At 44.0% G+C, this 27608-nt stretch overlaps 1 protein-coding gene across 1 annotated transcript in view; it reads left to right on the forward strand.

Annotated features, from left to right (window-relative positions):
- LOC310873265 (progesterone receptor-like) overlaps nt 1–27608 on the forward strand; it is a 75038-nt gene that overhangs the window by 32487 nt on the left and 14943 nt on the right. The window contains exons 5-8 of the mRNA XM_083785600.1: nt 302–520; nt 3113–3257; nt 13271–13401; nt 15892–16046. Coding sequence (XP_083641726.1) covers nt 302–520; nt 3113–3257; nt 13271–13401; nt 15892–16046 — 650 coding nt within the window. The remainder of the gene's footprint in view (nt 1–301; nt 521–3112; nt 3258–13270; nt 13402–15891; nt 16047–27608) is intronic.

The raw sequence follows: 27608 nt of genomic DNA on the forward strand, positions 1-27608 counted from the left end.
GCTTTTCATTTAACCTCATTTCTGAACGGGCACCCATTTTGGTGTTGGCATCATGTTATGCTTTAGCTATTGAAAAATAGCAGATCTACAAGCTCATATCGCGCCACCGAGTGGCGCGATACGAGCTTGTAGGTCTGCTATTTTTTGAAAAATCGAAAAACGACTGACATTTTTTAGAATCTGATCTCAGGTCAGAATGGGTTCATCAGACCAGTGTGTGTCCATGTGGAAACCTCGTATGAATCTGATCTCAGGTCAGAATGGGTTAACTTGACCATCGTGGTGTTCTCCTGATTCGCAGACCGTGCGGAGCAGTTCCAGGTGATGACTATGGCTCCCACTCCCAGCATGCGTCCCTGTCTGTCCCTGCTCGCCATCCTGCACTCCATCGAACCCGCCGTGGTCAACGCGGGACACAACCAGGCGCTGCCCGACAGCTCCTCGTCGCTGCTGACCAGCCTCAACGAGCTGGGAGAGAGGCAGTTGGTCAATGTGGTGCGCTGGGCCAAGGGCTTACCAGGTAAACCAGTCTGGGAGCATAGCAAAGCCCACTGCAGCGCCAAAGTTACGACCAGTAAATCCCCGGATAATGTTAATTATTTTGCTGTTGGCTCTGCTAGCTGTGTGTGCCGTCCGTGTGTGTTTTATATATATAGGCCTGTGATATAATTTGGCCATGCGCCTTTTCCCAGGCTGAATGAGAGGCCAAATCACTGTCATCGGTTCATCGGTTAGTAGTATATCCCATTCTGACCGGGCACCCATTTTGGTGTCAGCATCATGTTATGCTTTAGCCATTTAAAAATAGCAGATCTACAAGCTCATATCGCGCCACCGAGTGGCGCGATACGAGCTTGTAGGTCTGCTATTTTTGAAAAATCGAAGACACTTTTAGAATCTGATCTCAGGTCAGAATGGGTTAATAACGAAACTGTCAGGATGTAATAGACATTTTTTTAATCTGATCTCAGGTCAGAATGGGATATTTGGGTCTGCGCCGCCGCAGGGCAATATTCTTTTCCGGCGTGTGGCCAAGCTGGGCCTCTCCAACTCCGTTTCCCAGGCTGAATTAGAGGCCCAGAATTCTTGCCTTAATCCACTTCTTGACCTTGTTTTTCTTTTCAAAATCGTTTTATTTTCGTTTTTATAACAGTATGGGTGTCAAGTCACAGATTCATAGAAAAATTAAAAAATAAAATATCAGATTTTAGTATCAGTGGCTGGGGTAATGAATTATAATGAATTGCATTTTTATAGCGCTTTTCCAAGTGCTCAAAGCGCTTCACAATGGTTCATTCATTCATACATTGGGAGGTGAAGTGGCGAACAGTTGACGCCAGCGTCTTCACTTCCCACATTCACACACAATGGCAAGCTCACACCAACCAACTCATTGGAGGCAATGTAGGGTTCAGTGTCTTGCCCAAGGACACTTCGACATGTGGACTGGAGGAGCCGGGATTCGAACCGCCGACCCAGGGATCATTGGACGACCTGCTCTACCTCCTGAGCCACAGCCGCCCTTACAAACAAACGTACTGTATGATCGTGGGCAGACATAATGACTGTTATTATGCAAAACATGGCCCTTCAAGACAAAAGAAAAACGAAAAACATTTTCTCCCCAATTTAGTATAGCCAATTCCCCAGCCTTTGACCTAGTTTTTACTATTTTGATAAACATTTTAAAATCGTTCCAACTATAGCTGACCTATCGTCGACATGTTGTGAGCTTGTAGATCGGCTATTTTAACTATTCAAAAAACGTTTTTCAAAATTGTAAAAACATGCATTCACGTGTGTCTGTGCGTGCACACGCATTCACGTGTGTGTGTGTGTGTGTGTGTGTGTGTGTGTGTGTGTGTGTGAGACATTATGTGTCGTTTTGAAATATGTAATGTTAATTTTATGGAAGACAATGGGGCTATTGCCCAAACCTTGCCCAAATGTGTAGTCATATCTCATAGATGCGTACTAGACATTTATAGTGCTTTTACAACTAGGTGGCCTAGTTCTAATGGCTCATCATAATGTTAAGGGTACCATTTAACCAGCACCGTCTGAAACCAAATGGACCCTTATGGGTCCATTTGTATACACTTTCAGACACTGAGGATTTGCCACTGTGCAGTCAATTTATGTCAAACGAGTTGTGCCTTATGTACACACCACACACACTTGCACGAATACTAATAAATTATATCCACAGGGAGCAAGGCAATGCTAAATATAACGCACACAAGAAAGCCAATGCCAGGTAAAGCGGGTCAGGTCAGTGTCATTGGGTCAAGAGCCTTTAGCAAGACTAGCCCTGGGCCTTGCCTGCCAGATAAGAAACTTGTCCTAGAAGAAGTGCCTGCCAGGTGACTCTGCGGTGACCACATGGATCAAAGCCATAAAGAATTCATGGCCATTTACTGTAGTAAGGGTTAAGGTGGCTGCATTTTGCGGATCCGAAATCCACAAAAAAAGAAAAAAACACGTCCTTGCACATCGAGTGTGATGCCTATTATTTTTTTTATATTCGTAGCAATGTTTTCGCAGAAAGAAATGGAGTGGAGCAGGCAGCGGTGAAGACGATCCCCTGATCCGATCATTATTTTTGAAAAAGTTAAATGTGCAAGACAGTTTTATATCGAGTCCTGGCTTCACAAACGCACCAGTGTGCAAACACCATTAGTGTTAGTGTGAGAGACACACACACACACACACACACACACACACACACACACACACACACACACACACACAGTCAGAAAGTCAGCACTTCTGGAGAAAATATCCCATGCTGTGTTAAACCTACCAGTTCAGATGCTCACCACTAGAGGGAGACATCTTCATGTTTAACTCGGGTGACAAAGAGCTCTGATCCATCCATACCATACACACTTACAGATGAAGGTTCTAGATGGAATAATGTGGTTCTATAACAAGGTCATATCTTTATTTCCAGATAAATGTTCTTGACTATGGCCACGGTTCTGGCCTTATAACAATTCCCAGAACCTTTTTTGTCCAGAATGTACAATAGGCCTAGTTAAAAGAATCCTCTTAATTTAAACCACAATGTCCTCCCTTTTTCCTCTTTTTCACCGAAACCTACCCGGAGCAGGTTTCCGTGAACTCCACGTGGACGACCAGATGTCGGTGATCCAGTCGTCATGGATGGGAGTGATGGTCTTCGCCCTGGGCTGGAGGTCCTACACGCTCACCAACGGTGCCATGCTCTACTTTGCCCCAGACCTGGTCTTCAACGAGTAAGATCATATCATGGCATGTTTCTGGAGAATCCGATCCACGCCCTAATCTCTGAATCAATCTATTAACCCATTTAAAGGTATATTCAGTGATTTCACTCAGAAAACCTTAGGTTTCGTTTTTGGCTGTGGGACCCAGCCTTTCGTCCAATCAGGATAGAGAGTCAAAAACGAAACCTAAGGTTTTTTGACCCCCAGGGGTTAACTGGGGACAGGGAGGAACTCCTTATATGGCCAGCACACTCTATAGTAGGGAGGATTATCACAACAAAACAAAAAAATAAGTGATATTTGAATTAAGTGAAATCACTGAATATACCTTTAATAGACGTCGAAATAAAAAAACTGTTCGAATATATACCTATTCAAAGATTTGTGCCGCATTCTCACGATTTTTCAAAAAATAGCAGACCTACAAGCTCGTAGCGCGACACTCGGTGGCGTGCTATGAGCTTGTAGATCTGTTATTTTCCAATAGCTAAATTATAACATAATGTTTAAAATACCAAAAGGGGTTCCTGCCCAAAATGGGTTAAATCACTCACAAAACCTGTGTCCCGGGCATTAACTCGGGCACTGTCTCGAAATGTATGCAAAACAAAATCATCATTAAAAAGAAAAGGGACACAGTCTGTTCATTCTCGGTTGAACAAGTGAAATGGACAGTTCGACCAACCATATCGGAATCGGATGTCATGCTCCACAGGCATTCAGCTATGTTGTCTAACACTGGTGCTTGAAACTGATGGAAACACACGCCGGTTGATTGATTGATTGATTGGTTGGTTCGCAGCCGGTTCCATGAAAGCACGAAAGTTCCAACAATCCAGAACAGAACTAGTTTTAGAACCAAAGTTTCCATGGTTGGCCAACCCATCAGCTTCACTGATTGAGCTGAGCTTTGCATTATGTTTGTACCGTATCACCAATATAAGTGCAGGTGTGTGCGGGGAAAAAAAAATCACACCCGTGTGAAGTGAGGGGCGCTAATATATTAAAGTCTAACTCATGTTGCTATGATTAGGTGATGTAATGATGATGTAAAACAAACATTACCTCTCCCTGCTACAGTAGGCAAACGGACAGAGCTATATTGATTCCACGGGCAAATCTCAGTTGTTGGTTGAAAGAGACACAGACAGGACAGACAATGTGAGATATTAGCCCAATAGTAGGGGGTAATACCGTCTAAATCGTTACACGGCGGATGAAAGCATGACATGGGAAATGGGTCATCCTAAAAGGGGTGCCCAAAGAAATCTCAAAGTGAATCATTGATTAAATTGAAAATGGCTGCCTACAAGTGTTTGCGATTGACTCAAAAAAGCTTATAGAATCTCAGAAGCATACAATTTGCCACGTATGGACATCCTCGAAGGGGTGCCCAAAATAATCTGAAACAGGAAATGTGTTGACTACATTGAAAAGGCCACCTACCAGTGTTGACAGATGATGCAAAAGACACCTAAATAATCTCATAAAGGCATGACATGTGGTACAAAAGTCCCTTGGAAGTGAGTTTTGGGCTAAAATCTAAATGTCCACTTAAAGCATGTGATACAAAAGAACTGATGGTATATCCTTTTGAAGCGCTTAAGCAGGAATCATTGAATCAAAGAGTTTAGCAGTGCTTGAAATATACGCCTGTGTATGGCAAGATATTTTACATTGGAAATGTCAATGATCTAAGGAAGGACCTGTTTGCTCAAAAATGTATTTCAATGCTGCACTGTTACAACATTCAAATTGAGCAGTTTACTAAAATCTGGCTTTTGGTCCAGAAGCCTGAAAGATGTGCAATCTCTACCATCTCCTGAAAAATATGGACTGATTTAAAGTTTCTGTGGACACTCTTGCCAGAGGTTGCCGACGTGTGTAGAGAGATCTCCTCGAGTGTGGCTGCAAAGCTGAGCCCCTCTGTTCGAGAGAGTGTAGTAGATATGATGATGAAGATCCATAAGGCCTATTGGTGGTGTCCCTCCCAACTTACTCCGGGCAATAGAGATCATGTATGCAGGAACAAGGACCCCCCGGATGGCAACAGTGAGGAGTTTGACATCTTGGCTGGGGCAACACCCTAGCCCCCTTCCTCTTCATTATAGTCCTGGACTAGGCGTCTCTAACACCACAGAGGTCGAGGTGCCACCCCACAGTAGTACTGACTCCTGACAGACCTGGATTACATCAGCTTGCTCTCTGTAACAAGCTCAGGAGCTCCCTTTCTTTTTTTTCTTTTTTTTTTAATTTTTATACCACGATTTTGTAACCCATTTTTCACCCCCTGTGTCAATTATCTAATGTGATCCTGGGCTCTACACATCCTCCGCCAACCTGGGGAGAGCAACGGACTTGAACTCATGCTTCCTTCATGCACGAGTGTCCAAGTTGCTCCTATTTACACCTGACAGGGGTGAGTTTCCCTGGTTGGACGTAGCGCGTGGAAGGAACACGTTATTCCAACTAGTTCCTTTCCCCTCCATCAGGCTTACTGCATGTTTTTTGTGAGGGCACCTACCCTAGGGGACACGGGGAGAACATGCAAACTCCACACAGAAAGGCTCAGGAGCTCCTGAACAGTGGAATCAGAGTGTGCCGGTGTTATGTGCCACGTAGTGTAAGTTTGTCTGGGTTTCTCTGTATTCCTCCCCTCTCTCTCTCTCCGTCCCTCTCCACTCTATTACTCTCTGCAGTTTTGAAGTCACCAATCACCTCATCTGACAATTAGCCCATTACCTGACTCCACCCTCATCTAATCACAGCTTTTTCTTAACACCCGTGTCCCTTGGTAGTGGCTTAATTGTTTTTGCTTTATTGTATGCCCTGCATACATTTTGTCCAAGTGTAAATATTGTACATATTCAAGCTAAAGAGCACTTGTATTGGCTCCTTTATTTGCACCTTTATGCTCAACAGCCTGGCATAATAATTGTTGAGGGGCGCTCAATGGGTCAACAATGAGCAAGATCTTAACGTGAGGAGGGCCCTAGCTGAACGGCCTGGCCAGTGTATGGAACTCCGTCCTCCTCCGTAAAAAACAAACTCGGCTTCTTCTATGCAACGGTAGAGTCTCTAGACGGGTGCTACACCAGAATGCTGCGTGCAGTACGTGACATCAGCGAGAAGTACACGTTACCAACAAGAATCTGTATGATGGAATGCCAAAGGGTGAGCCAGAAAATGGCAGCCGCAGGAGAACGAGACTAGCAGGACACTGCCAAAAAGACACCAAGAGCTGCCAGCCAGCAAACTAGTGCTGTGGGGAGGAACCAACACACGGGCACCGGCCACGAGGACGCACCACATTAATTTAACATATGTGGTTGTACTCAGGAACGGCGTGGGAGCGCAAAGCACCGACGAGCTGGCCAGATGCATGGAGAACCGGGATGACTGGGAGCGACGATGAGGGCTCGTCTGAGGACGACATAGAGATTCTAGGAGGTTGCACTAGTTACTGGAAGAAAATGAATAAGAAGATAGAGTGCAAATAAATATCCAATCCAACTTTATTTATAGAGCACATTTAAAAACAACAGAGGGGCACGGGTGGCACAGTCGGTATAGTGCTGTCGCCTCACAGCTAGAAGGTCCTGGGTTCGATTCCCGCTGGGGACACTGTGGGCGCTGGGGGCGTGTTTCCTCCTCCGCGTCATCAGTGCCCATACCCGAAGGCGGGGTTGGCGAAAGGGCCTTTCTGTGTGGAGTTTGCATGTTCTCCCCGTGTCCCCTAGGGTAGATACCCTCACAAAAACATGCAGTAATCCTGGTCTCTAAAACTACCTCCCCCTGGCCAGCCGGGGCGCCTGATGGAGGAACTGGTCGGAATAACGTGTTCCTTCCACGCGCTACGTCCGGCCGGGGAAATTCCCCCCCTGTCAGGTAAAAAGAAGCAGCTTGGACTCCTCATGCATAGAAGGAGGCATGAGGTCAGTCCGCTGCCCCCCCTACACTCTTTTGACTACAGAGTTGACCAAAGTGCTTTACATACATAAAACTAGAAGGAAGAAGTGCACAGGTCTCCACCAGGATTGATAGTTGGATAAAATCTGAAGGACTACTGAGGCTGATTTGAAAACTGTCGAGTAGCATTTCTTCCTCAGAGTGCAAAACATACTCTCTCCCCATGCCTTCGGCCGGGTGGAGGCAATTAAACATTATAAACTAAGGACTCGTTCGATCCCGTCCTAGGCAATCTGTGGCCATAAATATAACTCCTCCAATCTTGCTCTTGGCAGAAAAGGAGTTAACTGTGCCGTATTAAGAAGCCGTTTCAACGCAACCTCGCCCCGAAGGGTGAGGTCGCTTCTCTCCCTCGGGGGGGGGGGGGGGGGGGGGGGGCGTCTTACTGGCGTCCATTTCATCATCTGTCAACACCGTAGGCGGTCATTTAAATTGTTTTCATTAACTCACTTTGCTGTTTCAGATTATTTCGGCCAGCCCTTCTGGAATGTCTTATAGGATGACCCAGACCAATTAGCCGAGAGATTCTTCAGGTGTCTTTTCCCTCATCTGTCAACACTGTAGGCGGTCATTTTCAATTTAGTCAATAACTCACCCCTTCTAGGGTGTCTTAAGGGGAACACACACAGGCTGTAAACAGGTTGCGCAGCACATTGTCGACGCGTGTGATAATAATCATAATCAATCAGACATGCAAAAGTGTAGCTTTTCGGCGAAAATCGCCGTTTTTATCACAAATATGGGACCTGTGTGATTCATGCAAATCTGTTAAAAAAATGTTTGGGAGGGGTGCACAGTGCATGCACAAACTGTGCATGCATGCGTGCGAGTAAATAAATAAAGCACGCTCACGTGTGTGTGTGTGTGTGTGTGTGCGCGCGTGCGTGTGTGTGTGTGTGAGTAAATAAATAAAACGCTTGATACATACAACTTGTAGTCCTACATCACCCCCCCCCCAGGGCTTACATATACTAAATAGATATATTAAAAAAGAAAACATGCAGCTCAACTGTTGAATAAGGAGAGGATGGTATACATGTCTTAAATTGACTAAGGCTAAAATAATGAAGTAAACTGACCCTGTTGACTGTATTATAATTTATTATTTTGCCAGTGAATATAATTTCTATTTTACATGATATGATACAGTGTAACTGTAAGGGATTTTGAGATGGGAGTGCGATTGCTGGACCCGTTTTTAAAAATCACACCCGTGTGAAGTGAGCGGCACTCTTATCATCTTATCATCCATTCATTGTCATTTTTGTGACTAATTAGGACAGAAATCTACTGAATATAGGAGGGGCTAGTGCTCCTCAAACTGTTGGAGTAAATTAATTGTTCTATGACTATCAGGAAATTAATGTTAACATCTTGCTCAATACTTTTTTTTTTTTTTAATATATTTTTTTGCGGCTTACGCCTTTTATTGATTTTTGAAGGGACAGACAGTAGGCTGACAGGAAACGGGAGAGAGATGGGGGGATGACATGCAGTAAAGGCCGTGTCGGGTTCGGGAGTCGAACCCGCGGCACACTGCGACTGGATTACCAGTCCGGTGCCCAGACCGTTACGCCACGGCCTGGGCCATCTTGCTCAATACTGACTATAGATTTGTACTGATTTAGTAAATAATCATCCGTCATTTTTGAGTGGTGCAACCACTCAACCACACTATAGACTGCTACAGTATGTGTGTGTGGCTGTGTCCCTGGGTCTGTCCCTGGCTGTGTCCCTGGCGGTGTCACTGGGTCTGTCCCTGTGTCATTGGGTCTGTCTCTGTCCCTGGCTGTGTCCCTGTGTCATTGAGTCTGTCCCTGGCTGTGTCCCTGTGTCCCTGGCGGTGTCACTGGGTCTGTTCCTGGCTGTGTCCCTGTGTCATTGGGTCTGTCCCTGTGTCCCTGGGTCTGACCCTGGCTGTGTCCCTGGGTCTGTCCCTGGCTGTGTCCCTGTGTCCCTGGGTCTATCCCTGGCTGTGTCCCTGGGTCTGCCCTTGGCTGTGTCCCTGGGTCTGTCCTTGGCTGTGTCCCTGGGTCTGCCCTTGGCTGTGTCCCTGGGTCTGTCCCTGGCTGTGTCCCTGGGTCTATCCCTGGCTGTGTCCCTGGGTCTGCCCTTGGCTGTGTCCCTGTGTCCCTGGGTCTGTCCTTGGCTGTGTCCCTGGGTCTGTCCCTGGCTGTGGGCCTGGGTCTGTCCCTGGCTGTGTCCCTGTGTCCCTGGGTCTATCCCTGGCTGTGTCCCTGGGTCTGCCCTTGGCTGTGTCCCTGTGTCCCTGGGTCTGTCCTTGGCTGTGTCCCTGTGTCCCTGGGTCTGTCCTTGGCTGTGTCCCTGGATCTGTCCCTGGCTGTGTCCCTGGGTCTGCCCTTGGCTGTGTCCCTGTGTCCCTGGGTCTGTCCTTGGCTGTGTCCCTGGATCTGTCCCTGGCTGTGTCCCTGTGTCCCTGGCTGTGTCAGAGCACGAATATAGCGTTATAGCATTTGTTCACCACCAAGTGTCACTGTTGCACAGCACAGCCTAACACACAGACACACAGGCCGGGGCGGAGGGCTAGTACAGTGCAGGAAGTAATTAATTTGAACATCTTTCTACATACTGAGAGTAATAGATTTGTGCTGATGACTCTTAAGTGTAGTATATACTGTCCCCCACGACCCCCCCCCCCCCCCCCCCAAAGTGGGTTTACTACCGATAAGCGCTCAAAAGATCTGCGCCGCGGCTTCTGTGCGGGCCCCGCACACCGTCACCTTTTTCACCTTGGGCCTGTTTGCATGCCTGAATCATAATCACCAACAGCCGTGCGGCTACCTAACCAGTGGCAGTGGTGTAGACAGTGGTGTCAAGCGGCGGAAATACTTTGCCCACGCTACAAGTTGAAGTTCTTTTGGGCACCCCTTCTAGAATGTTTTAGGATGACCCAAGGGACATACATTTCTTGCTTTTATCCGCCGCGTAAGTAACAATTTGGTCAACTTTTGACGGCATTACCCCCTATGAGACTCTAAAACATGTCAGACAATGACTACATCAGATAAAGGAGTATTGTACAACAAGGTGGGCAAGTATTCCCGACTTAAAATGTTCCCAACTTCTGTGACGCACACGCAGATCCGACAGTCGGAAACTAAAGCCTGTACCGGATTTGCTGGAGGGATGGGTGGGGTGATTCCATGCCTCTAAATCTGGTTTTGATATCCCCCATGGAATTTATTAACCTCTCTGCTGCCCCATCCGGCGGAGTCAGGTTAGGAGTTTATATCATCGTGGGGACAATCACTTTTCTTATTTATTGCTTTACATCTGCTCAGTGGTGGGAAAATAACGTATTTGTCTATTACTCATTACTTAAAAGCAGCAGAAATAACACAACGAATCACTTCACTGCAAAAGCAAAGCAGCCTACAAAAGTATTGGCATCGAAATACTCAAGGTACCAAATGTAAAAGTACTCAATAGATGCACAATGTCCCATTTCCATCTTATCACTGCAACACCATCATCGGTCAATACTCAATGGGATTTGCTCCTGAGCTTTTTGAGAATCCAGAGAAAATTGGAAAGAAATGCCTAAATTGTAAATAAGACACATTTTCATACAAACACATACCTCTCCTCTACAATCCCAAGTGTCTTTTATCGCACTGTCACGCGGTGGCTGTACAAGCGTATAAGTTCAGCCGGGCGACATCCCGTTTACATGATTTAAAGCGCAATCCCGCCGCGTCTTATCAGCGACTGCGGGCCGCTCGGGAGAGGAGACAAGTCTACGGGCTGCGTTTGGAATGCTAAAGCGAGATGGGCGCAACGGAGCAGGTTACAATCTGGCTGATATTTCATGCGGCATTAGTAAAACTCTCGTTCAGTCTGCATTAGGCCCCTGCCACTCCGGGGCTGGCTGGCTGGCTGGCTGGCTATGCTGCTGACCTGCATGGTAATGGATACAGCCTGACCCACATTCTGACCCTCATCTTTCTCTGTCTCCCCGTCTTTTCTGTCCCCTTACCCTTCTCCATTATCCGTCTCACTCATTTCCTTTTTTTCTCCCCCTCCCTCTCGTTTCACTTTCCAAGCTTCCTACCCCCCCCCCCCCCTCCTATTATTGGCCCCTCCTCCCTTTCGGATTTTTTTTCTCTCCCCTACCACTCTCTCGCCTTCCAATTCTTCTTTTCCATCTATTCCATCCATCCTTGTCTTTCTTTCTGCCTGCTGTCTCTCTCTCTCGCTCCTCTCCGCTCTCTCTTTCTTGCTCCCCAGAGCAAGATTAAATCCCCCAGATTTCAGAAAAAAAGTAGAGGGTGGCAAGAAAAACGTACCACATAACATAAGCCCTATTCAAAACCTGAAAATAGCATATCTACAACTCATTGCGATGCGCTGGTAGATTTGTTATTTACGCCATGATTTATTTTCTCAATAGTCCAATTGTCTGCCTATAATAACATCATGCCCAAAATAGGGACACTACAGTAGGTATGAAAGTGGCAAATTAACCCATTCTGAACGGGCACCCATTTTGGTGTTGGCATCATGTTATGCTTTAGCTATTTAAAAATAGCAGATCTACAAGCTCATATCGCGCCACCGAGTGGCGCGATACGAGCTTGTAGGTCTGCTATTTTTGAAAAATCGAAGAGCGACTGACATTTTTAGAATCTGATCTCAGGTCAGAATGGGTTCATCAGACCAGTGCGTGTCCGGCGGAAACCTCGTATGAATCTGATCTCAGGTCAGAATGGGTTAATGTATGTTTGCAGATAAGTACAGTAAGTACCTTGACTGTCCATAACGTGTGTCACATGTCACATGAAGATGGGATGGACAGGCGTGGATTGAGCTGCACTCACTAAAATCGGATTCATCTGCACAGAAAATGTTCAGAGGTGGAGAAAATATCTATAAAATAACTTAATTTGAGAAGCGAACGCTATAGGGCAGTGGTTCCTCGAAGTGGAGTCTGGGGACCCCGGGGAGGTCCTTGACGGGGGGGGTCCCCAGCTGATGATATTAACCACTTTTATCCATTTATATGTTGTTGTCAAAAATAGCAGATCTACAAGCTCACAGCGCGTCTATTCGTGCCACGTGGCGAGCTTGTACATCTGCTATATTTTGGGAAGTTGTATTTATACAACGTAGTTTCGGGAGAAGAGACCTCCTTCCGCTTGACCTTAACCACTCCTCCCTCATTATCAACAACTCCTCCCTCCTCATCAACTCACCTGCCTTTAATTATCACCCAGCCAATCCCTGGTGTAATCACCACAGCATAAATACACCTGCGATCTCTCAACCAAGTTGTTTGTTCTGCTCCACGACAGACCAAACATGGGTTGTGAGTACTGCTATTTTCACTACTCTTCAAAATCGCCATCCTCCTCCACCCCAACCTCCTCCTTCCGCCTCGATTCTCTAGGAATCCAGGGGGAGCAGAGACGACCAGCCGCTCATTCTGAGTATAGAGCAAAGATGACCGTCAGCTCCAGAGACTACGCCCCCACCCTGAGTCTCACCCTACCTTGGGTTCCTCACTCCACTCCATGCATTCATCTCATTCTGTTTCAATAAACTGTTAATCTTGAGCGAAGGTGTGGTCTCTTACTAAGTGAAACAATGTCTGAAAAATATCTAGGATATTTGGAACATTCTGAATAGTCTTGAATTTGTTTTTCTCCAAACATAAATCTTATCTTCCCTGGCACAACACGATCAGTGGCCAATTGCATATCAATTTGGGGGTCCTTGACACAAAAGAGCTTGAGAACCACTGACTGCACTAGCCCATTCTGGGCGGGATTGGGAACCCCTTATTTTGGTGTTTTAACTAAGCATTATGTTATACTTTAGCTATTGAAAAATAGCAGATCTACAAGCTCATATAGCGAGCCACCGAGTAAGTCTGCTATTTTTGAAAAATCGTGAAAATGGCGGCACAAATCTTTGAATATATATTATTTCAGAAGACCAATTGTCATCCCCTGGGACCCCAAATGATGCCCCTGTGTGTGTGTGTGTGTGTGTGTGTCTCTCTCTCTCTCTCTCTCTCTCTCTCTCCCTCTCAGCCAGCGGATGCAGGTGTCTAGCATGTACGACCACTGTGTCAGAATGAAGCTTCTATCGCAGAGGTTCTGTGTGTTGCGGGTCACTCAGGACGAGTTCCTGTGCATGAAGGCCCTGCTGCTCTTCAGTATCAGTGAGTGCCAATACCACCTTAAGCACTTGAACCTAACTTGTATGGATGCAGTAACACTTGGATTATATGTTTATTGCAATTACTTATTGGTGATTATTTAAGATGGGGGTAGGAGTAAATAAGTTTTTGCTTCTTCCTGCTCCTTTTTGAACTTCAGGTGCAAGACCAATGATCACATTGTCGTCATTATAATTTTCTTATTTCATTCAAAAAAGAAATATACATGCATTGTGGTTATATATATATATATATATATATTGGGTTTTTTTTTATTATTATCTTATTTGACTGTTTTACCTGAAGGTTTCAAAATAAAGATAATCGAATCAAATCAAATCAAACCCCGGCAAACAATGAACTAGCATCTGTTCACCACTATTTGTGGTCAAGGAAAACGTATATCTCCCTAAACTGTGCACCAGTGCTAGGTGGTGAGGTGGAGTCTGAAGAGGTGAGTCAAGGCCTATTCATAGACTGGATTTTCGGTGGTGAGGTGACCACCGCTCCGGTGGTGAGCTGACCACCGGAGCTGAAATAACGTTGAGCGGTGGTGAGTAAAAACAGAGAGAAGGGCTGGAGCGGTGGCGGTGGTTTGCTCTTCACCGCGGCTAGTGACGTCATGTTGTAGTTCGGTGGTCACCCCACCACCGTAAATCCAGACTATGTATGAGCCTTCAGTCTTCAGATCTCTCTGCAGTCTGCACTAGGTGTTGCAATTGTCTTTTCTTTGCATATCAGACTACACGTACGCCGACACAGTCACTGCTAACCGCGGGGTTCGGAACTTCTCAGTATCTGTATTACTGTGGAGAGGGTCAGAAAGTAATCCACTTCAAATTGCTGAAGGACGATTCAGTACAGCTGCAGAAAACGGCAACCTTGGGACAGAATGGTTTGTTTCCCAGTCACTGACTGACAGATTGAAGCAGTCGCAGTTATTATGTATTGAAGTTAGCCAATAAATGAGTCAACAAACTATGCTATGGTTTTGTCTGTATCGCAGAAGGGTCATACTGAGCTACAGCAGCTATACTGTACCTCCATACATGAATATATTGCACAAACACATTCTCTGTACAAACTACTGTGACAGTATCTGACATTGCAGTCGGTGTCAGAATGCAGTCTGGAGGAAAAGTCTGGTACACAAGTTAACTCACAGGTATCATTCCCTATTGGTCTTGACTGGAAGCTGGAGGTTGTTGGGGATCAGGAAGAGCTTACAATTAATTGTACATACTGTAGCACCTGTTCCAGAGTATATACTGTACTGGAAATCCTTGCATGGAACTGTAAACCGTAAATCTTGGAGTTTCACTCAGTCCCTGAATGCACTTGTGTCATCAATTGGCTGAGCAATGGGCTTGTGAGAACCAGTCAACAGAGGTGGGCAAACACGCATCAAGGAATTTATGAATATTGTATTCTTAATACATTTCTCAAAACTAAATATATCAAAATGCACTCCAAACAGTGCAATTAAGATAAATTTCCTGGGGAGCATCATTGTTATTCAGTCCTTCCTGAGCACTTTTGAAGATTGCAAGAAAAACAACAAATAACATGGCTGCCGGGTAGAAACCGCGTATCTCCATATTCATCATTGATTGTTTTTATATAGATCAATGATACGATATTGATATTGATCTGTGTTTTTTTTTTACAAATGTATTTAACCATTTACGCCCTATCTTATATACTTCCAAATGTTTATTGCTTGTGACAATATGTTATAAATCCATCAGGTCGATTAGAACAGGTTTTTCTTCTTTTCATTTAACCCATTCTGTGCGGGAACCCATTTTGGTGTCGGCATCATGTCATGCTTTAGCTATTTAAAAATAGCAGATCTACAAGCTCATAGCGCGCCACCGAGTGGCGCGATACGAGCTTGTAGGTCTGCTATTTTTGAAAAATCGAAGAACGACTGACATTTTTAGAATCTGATCTCAGGTCAGAATGGGTTCATCAGACCAGTGTGTGTCCAGTGGAAACCTCGTATGTATCTGATCTCAGGTCAGAATGGGTTAATAAAAATATATAGTTTTGGACATACACGGTTTATACCCGAGAACAACAATATCGTCTCTGTCGGTTGCAAATGTCTAAAACCGTTACTTTTCAGGATTAAAAAAAATAATAATAATTTTTTTTTGCAGATATACAAGCTCAAAACGCATTACTTGATGCCACATTTCAAGCTTGTAGATCTGCTACTTTCAATAATAATAATAGAGCATTAATTATAGGAAAAACACAATTAGTTAGAATATGGAAATAACCTAGTCTATATTTTTGCCCAAATCTGCAGTGCAATTAAAGCAATATTACACGAGGAGGGGGGGGGGGGGGTGTGCGACTGTGCGTCATTTTGATTATTGCCGCAACCGGGGGAATGTGGTGAATTTTAATATTTTGATTAGGTGTGCTGTCATGCTCGTTTGATTAAACGGTTGTGTTTGTTCTGGCTCCGTGTGTGTGCCCCCATAGTGCCAGTAGACGGGTTGAAGAGCCAGCGGTGTTTCGATGAGCTGCGGACCTCCTACATTAAGGAGCTGGACCGCTTGGCTAGCCACAGCGGAGGGGAGACCACCCGCACCCAGAGGCTGTTCCAGCTCACACAGCTACTGGATTCCCTCCAACCGGTAATGGACCCAACGGTTCACTTCACACACACACACACACACAAAACACTCCTCTGCCGTTAGCACCCTCAGTGGCGTGCACAGATAGACACTAGTGGGTGCTAGAGCAACACTGGTCTGATTAACCCATTCTGACCTGAGATCAGATTCTAAAAATGTCAGTCGTTCTTCGATTTTTCAAAAAATAGCAGACCTACAAGCTCGTATCGCGCCACTCGGTGGCGCGATATGAGCTTGTAGATCTGCTATTTTTCAATAGCTAAAGCATAACATGATGCCGACACCAAAATGGGTGCCCGGTCAGAATGGGTTAAAAAAAGATTTTTTTTTTCTTCTTAATTTGTAGTGTGTGGACCATGGTGACATTGATGAAATATTGATCAAAAAAAACGCTTCTACTATATTATTCAGGCCCCCCCAGAATCTAAAGATATGTTTCTATGTCAGTGGTTCTTCGATTAAAGAAAAATAGCAGACCTACAAGCTCGTAGCGCGCCACTCGGTGGCGCGCTATGAGCTTGTAGATCTGCTATTTTTCAATAGCTAAAGCACCAAAATGGCTTCCCACCCGAAAATGCGCTGCACAAGGTGCCCTTTTTTTTCACTTGAGCACCTGCCCCTCTAAATGTCTGTGCACGCCACTGAGCGCCGACATATATTTTGTAACAGCCAATACCTCACCCACTTCCTGACCTGAAGCCTCTGGCTCATATGGTACATGACTACATGCAGATGTAGCCTATAGACAGTTGAGTTGAGTTCTTTAATTAGTCCTTTCATAAACAATGGCGACCGCTGTGCTTTTCTAATCGCAAAGGCAAAGTCTTGAGTTTTATTTCAGTCACCGCTGACACACACAGGTTTTGGAAAGCCATTAAATCCCTTTCCGCGAGTGATATCTCTCGAACCTTTGCCTATACAGTATGCATTATGAAGGACCGCTGCTGTTCATGTCTAATGACACCCTGCTCTGCCACCGACTGTGAAACACTGTCCTCATGTTCCTGTAAATGGTGGTCTTCTTCGCTCTAGCTTTTTACCTTCTACTGTGCAGGAAGCACACAAATCACTGAATCACTGATCTGATATTATTTCATTTTTAATTGGCAGCTTGCGGGTGCCTGGTAGCTCAGCCAGTTAGTGTGCTAATGACCATATGCTTTGTGTGAGTCATGATGAGTACCTGAATTGTGCACTGTCTCACATGTTTCCCCCCCCTCTCCGGTCTAGGCTTAGCTTCCTGCCTTAAACTTAAGGAGAACATAAAACAAATAGCAGCGGAACTACAAGCTGATTCCAATTTTGTTTTAATCCACATTTTTAGGGATAACGTCACAAAAATCTCACATTAGCATGTTAGCATAATATTGCTAATGCATATACCGTGTTCAAGATATATGCTTATTGTCTCCACCATTGTCTCGTCCGTCCGTCCGTCCGTCCGTGTGTGTCCGTCCGTCCATCTGTTGACAGCTAATCTCCGGCACCGTTGTCTTGATTGCACCCAAACTCCCTGAATGCCACAGCTGAACCTCTGCCCCAAGGTTTTCACATTGGCCTCTTATAGCGCAACCAGGAAGCCGCTTTGTGCAAAACAATTATTTGGAAAGTACACAAAGTACATTTTGTCCAAACATCACGCAAATTAGTACACAGTCTCTCTAGAGCCATTCAACGAAACGGGTATTTCAGATTTTTCAGACTCCTTCCTGATTGGCTAAGATTGGCTACCAAAGTTCGCAGGAGTGCACGGCTTCAAACAAAATGCCGCAAAACATGAACACACCGTGTGATTTCCGTGAAATTGTGCACGCACTTTCCCACTAGGCAGAGGAAGAAATGCCACTGGAACATTTTCAACTCGCCCTCATGGTGGTGCTATAACTGGCCAATTAGTGTTTTTACCTAATTAGTGTAAACCAATTAGTGTTTACCAATTAGTGTTTTGCACAGATCGGTGTAAGGCTTTGTATGCACACTCCCTAGAGGCCAAGGAAAAACCTTTGCCTGGAATTTTTCACTGCTCTTTAGTGCCTCCAGGAGGCCGACATATGTACAACCCATTTTCTAATATTACTCCAGATTTTATCGTAATTTCACGCAAATTGGTACACATGCTCTCCATAGTCATGTGATCAAGACGGGTTTGTTTGATTTCTCATAATCCATCCTGATTGGCTACGATTGGCTTCTAAGGTTTACAGGAGTAGCCCGCTTTGTACCCGTTTTGTACAAATCGCCACAACTACTCAACGCAGCGTCCAATTGCAGTGAAACTGTGCATGCATATTCCCACTAGACTGAGGAAGAAATGCCACTTGACGGTTTTCAAATCGCCGTCACGGCCAAGTCACAGGCCAAGTTGCGACACACACACACACGTGTATATTACTCCTAAACATTTTGCCAAACATCACACACTCTCCTATCCTCCTGGTGGAGACCTGTGCCCTTTTTCTAGTCATCACTGTAGCCCATTGGAAAAGAATGAACCGAAATCTTCCCACTACTATAATAAGAATTAGGAAATGTTTTCAATTGATTTGAAAGCCAATTAGGATGGAATATGAAATATCGGACAGATCCATCTTGAGCACATGACTATAGAGATACTGTGTAACGATTTGCGGGATTTTTGGACAAAATCTGGAGGAGTAATCTAAAAAATATATTTTTTTACAAAAGTTGGCCTCCTGGTGGCGTTAACAGGCCGTTCTGTAACCTTTGGGGCAGAGGTCCATTGTTGCCATCCAGGGACTATGTGTGCAAAGTGTGGCATCGACCGGGTTAACGGTGCCGGAGATTAGCTGTACACAGACGGACGTACGGACGAACGAACGGAGTGCAAAACATACTCTCTCCCCATGCCTTCGGCCTGGTGGAGACAATGAGGACATTCCGTTCAATTTTGTGACAAAGTTTCCACTGCAGTAGAGTAGAGCATCCCTTAAATAACACACAGTGACATCAGTCTAGTTTTAATCATGGTATGACTCACTAACGTATTATTAATGGCTGACATTAAATACAGCAATAAGGCGGCAGAACATGCAGAGTTTTTGTTTTCTAATTCTATCAAGCCTATATGTCTATAATGCATTCTAAACATACAGTACTTGCATTATGATCTGCTTATAAAACTAGATCATTAATCTGAATAAAGCTATTAATTGCAACCGAACGTCGCGGTTAACTATGAAACCTTGCGGGGGTTTTTTTGTCACTCAAAATCCCCATACATTTTTTGTCACTCAAAATCCCCATACATAGGGAAAGCCCCCATACATTGTGCCCAGGTCTCGTGACATCACTATGACATGATGTCCGGGATGATAATCATAGTAAATGTGACCTGCTGTCACAATTAAGCCCATATATGGAGATTGATGTCATCAATATTAGTATATGGATATACAGCTCCATCTCAATGAATTAGAACATTGTGTTAAAGTAAATTTTATTCCGTAATATAATTTAAAAAGTGAAACTTTAAAACCTTTTTTTTGTTTTAATCTTGATGATTATGGCGTACAGCTCATGAAAATCAAAAAATCCTTTCTCAAAACATTAGAATATTTTACGAGACCACTAATATTTTAAACGAGACACGACCATCTGAAAAGTACATTAATGTCGGCAGTTAATACTTGTTCTGGACTACTTTTGAACAAATGATTTCATCAATGGGGCGTGGCATGGAGGTGATCAGCTTGTGGCACTGTTGAGGTGTTATGGAAGCCCAGGTTTGCTTTGATAACAGCCGTACATGCATTTGTATTGTTGAGTCTCATGTCTCTGTCTCACACCTTCCTCTTGACTGGTCAGTTAAGCACAGTAATGCCTATTAATATCTACTAATACCTATTGTAAACTAGAACTGCACTCTGTCGAGTGCCTACTTGTGTGGGGCACCCTGTCGAGTGCCCCACACAACCTACTAGTGCGCAAGCAGAGCGCATTATTGTCAATGGTGTGTCTAGCGCCCCTCAACAATAAATAACAGTAAATAAAAAAGCAAGGCCACCTCATGTATTGGGGTAACGTGTCATTAGTCAGAAGGTTCATTGTTCCGAAATTACTATCCCTATTTCTAACCCTAACCTAAACCTAACCGCAAGCACGGGAGCAGTGCATGTTCGGACTAACGGGACTTCGGATCTATGGGCAGTTCCCATGTATTGGAAGGACACTATCAGTCACCAGAAAAAAGGTTGGGTGTTTTCAATGAATCTATCATAGTTAAAATGGATTTTGGAGTTATAATGGGTTTGTATAGGAAGGGGGCGGGGGCAGGGCAGCTAAAATGAATATCACATATCTAATTACTGAATCAAGTAACTTAAAAACCGTCTGGGGAGTAGATGATAAAATGATGAGTTTTTTTTTAAGTGAAATATCCCTTCAAGTCATACAGTGAAACATACATTCCAGTGGTCCTTAAGACATAGCCTTGATGGTCTCCAATAGAAGTGGTTGAAAATGTACATCTTTAGACATATTTGCAGAGTTTTTGTAGAAACATGCGTGCTGAAAGATTCAGATCCTTGTCCATTTTTGGTTTAAGCGCATATAAGCCACTTCACTGTTTTCCATCTGTCCCGTATATACTTTAGTGACGCTGTCCAGCAACAAACAATAAATGCCTCAACTGTAAATATTGCCAGGATTGTTTGGAGGCCAAAATCCAGTTCACTTATGAAATGATTTCATACAGCCCCCTTCATATAAACCCCCCACGGTGAGAATCCACCACTTGTGCTTTTGATGTTGTCCAGGACATACTCTTCCCTATTACTTCTCAATGCTGAAGAAGAAGAAGTTTTTGTTGTTTCATATAATACAATTTACAATTTACAATTTAGGCATTTAGCAGACGCTCTTAATCCAGAGCGACTTACATTTAAGCAAGAACAAAAGCATGGGAATACATCACATAAAAGCATTTATCATGAAACATGCGTAAGCTAAGAAGGTAACAGTGGAATATCTATATAATGAAACTATACATACACTATACATATAAACTATACATATTTACTACTATGCTATACATATGTACTATGGCGTGCTATGACTATATACAATACAATTATAGTGCTGTCTACATAACATGCTATAAGTCTGTGTCAAATGCTATCTAAGCCAACAGAAATGCTATCTAAGGGGTTAGGGTAAGTGCTATGGGCCATGATGGAGTCTGAAAAGGTGGGTTTTCAGGCTACGGCGGAAGATTGGGAGTGATGCTGCAGTTCTGACTGCAATGGGAAATGCATTCCACAGTTTTGGAGCCAGAAGGGAGAAGAGTTTGGGACGTGTGGAGCGTTGTCCCGGCGTTTTTAGTGAGGGTACTTCCAGTTTCCCTGCGTTGGCTGATCTGAGTGCGCGGGAGGGTTTGTAGGGTTCAATCATACTTGCAAGATATGGGGGAGCCATGCCTTTGGTTGCTTTGAATGCCAGCATCAGAGTTTTGTATTCTGTGCGGGCAGCGACCGGGAGCCAGTAAACACGAGGAGAGCTGACCCTCATTTGAACAGTCCATAGCATTTGGAAAGAAACGCAGGCTATTTTAGACGTACAGTATCTCTGGGTGAAATTGTCACCCAGACAACCCAAACGTCACCTAGGTGTCGTGATTTTTGTACTTTTTCTATTTTGCATGTGTCTATGGAGTTAACATTACTCTAATAGACCCCCAGGTGTGGTTAATATTCAAATAGGTCTTCCCTGTGTATTTTTGGTTTCTTCCTGAAAGCTGAAAGCCTTTGAGTCAAACCAATTCTAGTGACATCATAACCCTAACCCCTCCCACATTATTATACAACAACAGGTGTGTTGGCGAGGCTTAAGTTCAGGTGGGTGGCGCTATAGTAAAAACCAGGTATACTTAATGAACTGGTGGGTGTAAAAACATAATGTTAACACTTTCTGTACACTTTTATGAGAGAAATCTTCCTCCTAGTATAATCATTCATTTGTATTTACGGACCATCTCCTATTTAGAATAATTTGTGATGTAGTCGGTTTTATTAGATATCAGACAATTAATGGAAATCAATATGGATATTGAATAGTAAACATAGGCACACATCAGTTAAGGTGCACCAGTGCACCATATGACAGTCACCATCTCTAGTATTCACCTGGTGCGACTCTTTCACACATTTTGTTAAATGCCATTATTCAAAAGGTAGGTTATCATTCAGCATCGTGTGCTATAGCTATCATTTTCTCTTGCAGTTTAAAGATGGAGTGCCACAATTTTTGTATTTTTCCAGTGTATGTGTCTATGAGGTGTCGTGACAGTAATTCACTAGACACCCTGGAGTCGTTTTTATGTGCAATGGTGTATTAACTTTGTATTTAGGGTTTCTTCCTGGAGGCTGAACCCTTGACAGTCAAACGGGCCATTGAAATAAACAGTAAAATAGTGACATCACACTATCAGCCCCTCCTCTAACCCCTCTAACCTGACGCTGCCAGATCCAAGAAGCTCGCTACACAAATTTGTTTCACAGCTTATTGGGATCTGGGATCGCGGAAGCAAATTCGATGACGGGGCTGTTCCTTTTTTTCAAGATACTTGGTAGATGATTGGATGGGACCGTCTGTCTATCACCGTGTGGGCGTGCAAACACAACCAATCATATTGACGTGTCTATATAGCTTCACATCCGGTTTCGCACATACCCCGCCCTTAGCTCACGCTGATTGGTTCGGTACGGAACGGATTTTTGTCAGCTCAACTCCCTGAGAGATCCCAGATGAGTGCTGTGTTGGGGAACATGGTTACCCAATACCGCCCGCATCTGGCAGCGTCAGGTTATAACCCCTCCCCCTTTATCATACAACTACAACTGTGGGTGCGGCTTCAGTTCAGGTGGATCACCACCCATCAGGCAAACCAGGCATACTTAATGAACTGTTGAACATACTTGAACATACTTATTAGCTTGTAGGTCTGCTATTTTTGAAAAATCGTGAAAATGTGGCGCAAATCTTTGAATATATTCTTTCAAAAAGAATGTTCAGCCGTTTGCATCCACAAGTCAACAGCCGGGTTTGGGTCAGAATCTGACAGCCTGGATCTGTACTTTTTAAGTGGTGCAACCACTTCCTTAAGTGACTTTGTGTGAGGGTGGCTGGGTATCTGCCTGGGTATAGCTGGGTGTCTGGGTATGAGCACGTAAACAGCATGGTTGTTTTTCACCATCTGTGTGCGCAACCTAACGCACACACAAACACACATGCACGTATTAACTGTATATACAGTATGATGCTTTTGGGGGTGCCAGTACATTACAGTGACAATACAGTACAGTAGAGGGTACAGTAGAGGGACCCCCACACGGTAACTCTGTCATTTCTCAACCGTTTCGGACGCGGGGCGGCTTGCCGGAATCGGGCCGGCACCCTGGATGCCCCCCCACACACACACACACGGAGTTGCACCACTCACTTCACACGGGTTTTTAAATCTCTCTCACATCCACACTGCTCAAGGGCAGCGTAACAACACAAGGACTTTCTGAATGTTGGAGTAAGTCTCTGGGTTTGTTTGCCTTCACTATTTTGACCAAGTCATACACTAAACATCTGCTAAATGTTTTCTTGCAAAGCCCTTAAACGCATCCATTCTCTTAAGAGTGGAGTCTTTGTCAACAGACATGCTGGCCTCGTAATTCTAGAGGAGGCTATACTAAGTGATGTATTGCCAGAACTGTGGAGGTCTTTAATTTCCTGAGGCCAAGTTGAATTACATGCCCCGAGGGATTCATATATGATCATATCTGGTTTCAAACTCCTGAATTAGACCCCTCATGTACATTCATCTTGTCCCTGTCAGCATTTGCAACAGTCTCTTTCCTATACTTGCCGTCACTGTCAAGCATAAGTGTGTGTGTGTGTGTGTGTGTGTGTGTGTGTGTGTGTGTGTACACGTGTGCGTGTGTGTGTGTGTGTGTGTGTGTCAATTTAACAAAGGTGCAGACGATCAGCAGAGAGTGAGCGATGTTTGCGCTACTCTAGGCCGAATTGTTTTATGATAAATGCTTTTGTGATGTATTCCCGTGCTTTTGTTCTTGATTATTGTAAGTCGCTCTGGATTAAGAGCGTCTGCTAAATGCCTAAATTGTAAATTGTAAGGGAGAGAAACTGTAAGATCTCCCCAGTATCAAGCATGTTGGCTAGGAAACAGTGAAAACGCTCCTGTGCATACATGTTTTAGGTCACTGTCATCGCTTGTAGCCTACAAAACATTTCACGTCCACAGTCCAAGATAAATGGTCAGTCACATAATCCAATTTCCCGCATCATGCAGACCGACAGCTCGGAACAGTTTCATTTTTAGTTGAAATTAAATTAAATTATTTTTTTCAACTGTCTCCATGTAGACCATGTAATGTTGTGAAACTGTCCTAGTTTTACACAGGCAATGCCATTCTCATCACATAGTTTTTTTTTTTTTTACTTTCAATGTTTTATTTTGGTCTTCAGTTCATGTACAGAATGAAACAGTATATAAATAAATATACATTTGACCAAAAAAGGTGTAGGCTGAAGCTAATTACATCACAAATGCCCCCTCCCCTTGCACGCACACACACACACACACACACACACACACACACACACACACACACACACACACGGCACAGCAGTACGGTACAGCACAGTATGCTACGGTACGATACAGTACAGTACTGTACAGTATGGGAAGGCACAGTACAGTACTGTACAGTCCGCTACAGTACAGTATGGCACAGTATGGTACGGTTCGGTACAGTACAGTAGAGTACAGTACAGTATGGGACAGTATTGTACAGTACAGTATTGTACAGTATGGTACAGTACAGTACCATACAGTATGGCACAGTTCAGTATGATACTGTACGGCACAGTATGCTACAATACGGTACATTATGGTACAGTACAGTACAGCACAGTGGAGTAAAGTACAGTACAGACTACAGAGAAGAACAGCACAGTACAGTACAGACTACAGAGGACAATAGCACAGTACAGTACAGTACAGTACAGTACAGTACAGTACAGTACAGTACAGTATTCCCACTAGGTTGTCACATTTTCCACATCCAAACAACTTGCATAGGTATATAGAAACATTACCACTTTTTACACAGACTTTTTCCACCGACACCAAACGAAATGGAAACTACATGAAAACTAAGCTATGATAACTAAGACTAAATATACTGACTAATATCTTGTCAACAAATAAAAACTAGACTAAAATGTTACAAAGCGACTAGCCTCGGTACCAGGCTTTCATTTTTGTTGGTGCAAAAATGTAAAGCCTGGAGGAACGCATTGGCCGCTCTGGTCTAAAAGTGGGAGTCAACCCTTCCGGGTGGGCGTCGCTCCAAATGATGTGACGTAGCGCTGCACTAGGGGGGAGAGGAGGGGCCGGGGGTGACGGACAGATCGATGAGATCCAATCAGGGCGTGCGCAAATCTGAGCCGCGACCCGCCCCTCTAGACCAGAAACCTAACACGTTAGCTCAGGCTACAAAGCGACTAAATCAACCGTAGTTGTAGTCGACTAAAATCTTATGATATTTAGTCGACTAAAACTAGACTAACACTAAAACATTCCAGGTGACTAAAATGGGACTAAAACTAAATGAAAACTTCAAGAGACTATGACTAAAACTAAAATCTAAATTTGCTGCCAAAAACAACACTTCTAAGGTACCATGCGAATCAGCTCACTTGGTGCAGCTCTCCTGGGTGTGGGCTGTGCACAGAATGTGTACAGGAGAATCGCCGCTGAGCGCCTTCTGACGTAATTTAGGAATGACAAGCTCGTAGCGCGCCACCGAGTGGCGCTCTACGAGCTTGTAGGTCTGCTATTTTTGAAAAATCATGAACATGTGGCGCAAAGCTTTGAATATATACTCTTTCAGAGCGAGCGTTTTTAACTCAAATCTATGCTTCTGGGAGGTGGTCCCTCAAACAACACATTTTCAGATGGGGGGTCAGCGGCCAATTTCATATATTTTTGGGGGTCCTTGACATGAAATATTGAGAATAACTGATATAGAAACATGAGGTTTTTCAGAAGAAAAAAAAACATTTAAAAAAAACATTTTTAACAGACCTAAATGGGTTAATGCGGGTGCTGGTTTGGACTGGAGTGGACAAAACCAGACTGGAATATATGATTTTTTTATATATGATTATTTATTTCTTCAGCAGACAGGTAGGAAACGTGTCTCCCATTCCATCCGCTGCAGCTGCTTACATCAAACCAGGGCTGGCTGTTACTGTGAATTTACATCAAACCAGGGCTGTTACTGTGAAAATAGAACGGTGGCGTATCGGAGCGTCAGGCGAGGCGTGAACGCGCGTCGGACGCCGCCGGTGTGGGATAGGTTCATTGAAAATAAGGGAGGCGGCTGTTTTGACGCGCGGCGTTCGCAGACGGTGTGTGTAGCCCTTAAGGCGGCAGACCATGCAGTTTTGTTTTTCCTTCCATCAAGCCTATATCTATGCATTCTAAACATATACTTGGCATTATAATCTGCTCATAAAACGAGATCATTATGAATAAAGCTATTCATAAAATTAGTGGTGTCCAATAGAACAAGGGTGAAAGTGTAACATCTTTAGACATATTTGCAGACTTTCTGAAGAAACATGCGTGAAAACGTGCTGAAAGTCAGATTCAGATCCTTCTCCATTCTTTGGTTTAAGTGAAGAGACACTTCACTGTTTTCCATCTGACCCGCATACTTTAGTGAATTTGATACTGTAAAGCAACAAACAATAAATGCCTCAACTGTGAATATTGCCAGAATGTACATGTTTGGAGGCCAAAATCCAGAGTTAACTTGTGAAATGATTTCATACAGCCCCGTCATATAAACCCCCCACAGTGAGAATCCACCACTTGTGCCTTTGATGTTGTTCAGAACATATTAACTTGTTCCCTATTATTAACTTGTTCCCCATGCAGATAAAATCAAGCTTATGTTATTTAACTTATTTCATAAATGCCAAGACTAACATCTCTGGGTGAAATTGTGATTGTAGACTAAAGAGCTCTTTTTCCATGAGGGCAACTGAGTCCATTAGGTTCAGTTTTGTGACAAAGTTTCCACTTAACTGCAGTGAGTCGACCTATAGTCAGGGAGTAGTTCGAAAACACAGTTACATCAGTCTAGTTTTAATCATGGTATTACTATAAATGGCCTTACGACGACTCACGTTAACAGTCAACGGCGCATCATTCTGAAAAGAAGAAGAATATAGGATGACAGGCCATGAGGATTTTTTCCTTCTATCAAGCCCATGTCTATAATGCATTGCAAACATAGTTTACATAATCTGCTTATAGTAAATTTTACTTCTGACGCACAAACTTGGACACACAGGGCTTAAAGTTCTCAGTCCTGGGGACTGATTTCAGTCCTGAGGATTTCATAGGGGTCATTTAATGGCATCAGTGCAGATTTGCAAAAAATCTTTTTCAGTCTTTGGATTATTTTTGGCTTTAAGCCCTGGGACACATCATCAGTGTAATCTGGAATCATTGGATATTTA

This window comes from Protomyctophum parallelum (assembly GCF_964188405.1).
Source record: "Protomyctophum parallelum genome assembly, chromosome: 16".
Classification (NCBI taxonomy): Eukaryota; Metazoa; Chordata; class Actinopteri; order Myctophiformes; family Myctophidae; genus Protomyctophum; species Protomyctophum parallelum.